Source organism: Diceros bicornis, chromosome 5 (genome assembly GCF_020826845.1).
Source record: "Diceros bicornis minor isolate mBicDic1 chromosome 5, mDicBic1.mat.cur, whole genome shotgun sequence".
In the NCBI taxonomy this organism is placed as follows: domain Eukaryota; kingdom Metazoa; phylum Chordata; class Mammalia; order Perissodactyla; family Rhinocerotidae; genus Diceros; species Diceros bicornis.
In genome coordinates, this window is record NC_080744.1 from 30736373 (window position 1) to 30738147 (window position 1775).

General features: G+C 43.7%; 1 protein-coding gene across 1 annotated transcript; it reads right to left on the bottom strand.

The window, feature by feature from the left end:
- Positions 1 to 200: 200 nt before the first annotated feature.
- LOC131405376 (olfactory receptor 4K15-like) lies at positions 201 to 1127 on the bottom strand. Its single transcript, XM_058540429.1, has one exon. The coding sequence runs from the start codon at positions 1125 to 1127 to the stop codon at positions 201 to 203; it is 927 nt and encodes a 308-aa protein (XP_058396412.1).
- Positions 1128 to 1775: the final 648 nt, after the last annotated feature.

Genomic DNA, 1775 nt, shown 5'->3' on the forward strand with positions numbered 1-1775 from the left:
ATCCTTCTAGTTGCTGTATGTGGGACGCGGCCTCAGCATGGCCGGAGAAGCGGTGCGACTGTGCACACCCGGGAGGCCCGGTATCGAACCCCGGCCACTGGCAGCAGAGCGTGCGCACTTAACCGCTAAGCCACAGGGCCGGCCCTAACCTGGCTTTTATTATGGGCTGTTATTTATCAAAAGGGAGAGCTGGGAGACTGTCAGGAACTCACTTGTCGACTCCTCAGTTTTCGCATTGCTGATATTACCTCCTTATTTCTTAAGGTGTAGATCAAGGGGTTTAAGAGAGGTGTGAAAACAGTATAAAATATCGAGAGAAACTTACCCACAGGAAGGTCGCTAAAAGGCCAGGCATAAATGAAGATGCAGGGCCCAAAGAAGAGGGTCACCACAGTGATGTGGGCAGTCAGAGTGGCCCTTGCTTTGGACATGCCCGCTGAGGAACGCCGTCGCACAGTGACCAGGATGACCATGTAGGAGGTCAGCAACAGCACAAAGGAGCTCGCGGCCATTAGACCACTGTCTGAAAGCAGCAGAACCTCAAGAGTAAAGGTATCGGTGCAGGCAAGTTTAATAACCAGGGGAAGGTCACAGAAAAAACTGTCGACTTTATTGGGGCCACAGAATGGAAGGTTTACTGTGAAGACCAACTGACTTACTGAGTGCAGAACCCCAATGAGCCAAGACCCCACCACAAGGCTTGTGCACTTGCGCACACTCATGATGGTGGCATAATGCAGGGGTCGACGTATGGCTACATATCTATCATACGCCATGGCCATGAGGAGCATCATTTCACCACCAGCAAAGACATGCAGAAAGAATATCTGGGTCATGCAGCCTTCAAAAGAGATGGTCTTATGCTCCAAAAGGAAGTCAACAACCATTTTGGGTGTGGCAAAGGTGGACAGAAACACATCAATGCAGGAGAGGTTACTGAGTAGGAAGTACATGGGTGTGTGTAGAGCAGGTTCAGAGATGACTGTGAGCACAATGAGGAGGTTCCCCAGCACAATGGATAAATAGAAAAATGTAAAAAACGCAAAATAGAAAAGTTGTAGCTCTCGAGAACCTGAAAGACTGTGCAGTACAAATTCAGTCACTCTTGAACTGTTTCCTTGCTCCATGATTTCAAATTTCTGAAATCAGATCAGAAATATTCCTGTAAAGTGAAATGGAAACAGTATCATAGGATTGTGAGAGAAAAGGAGCAAACCAAGCCTGGTATCAAATTCCACTCAACATGCTTATGTACTTTAGATCTCGTTAGGACACAAAATACACATTGCATGCAATCATTTGTTTTGTAATGAGTCTATAACCTTGGCTTTCATCTCTGCATCCCAGCATGACAGCTATATTCTAAAAGTACAAGTTTACACATCACTGCCACGCCTTTAAAATCCCCAATAAACAGGAAAGTTATGCTCTAGAGTCATACTGACAGGTTTCAAATGCTAGCTCTTGTAATTCCTAGTGGTGTGACTTTGGGCAAGTTAATTAAACTCTCTGTGTTTTCGTTTTTGCCTCTGTTAAGTGGGAGGAAATAATAGCATGTGGTTCACAGGATTGTTGTAAGGATTATATTAGATTTACTACAAAAGAATTATAATAGATGAAATACTTAGAACATTGCCTGGCCCATAATCGATATTCAATAGATGTTAGGTACTATGCCTTTGTTCCATCTATGATGAAAATATTTTCATGTGTAAATTAACATAGTATGTAAAATATCAAAGTAGGTACTCATCCTACTTAAGAGAATGGTTATT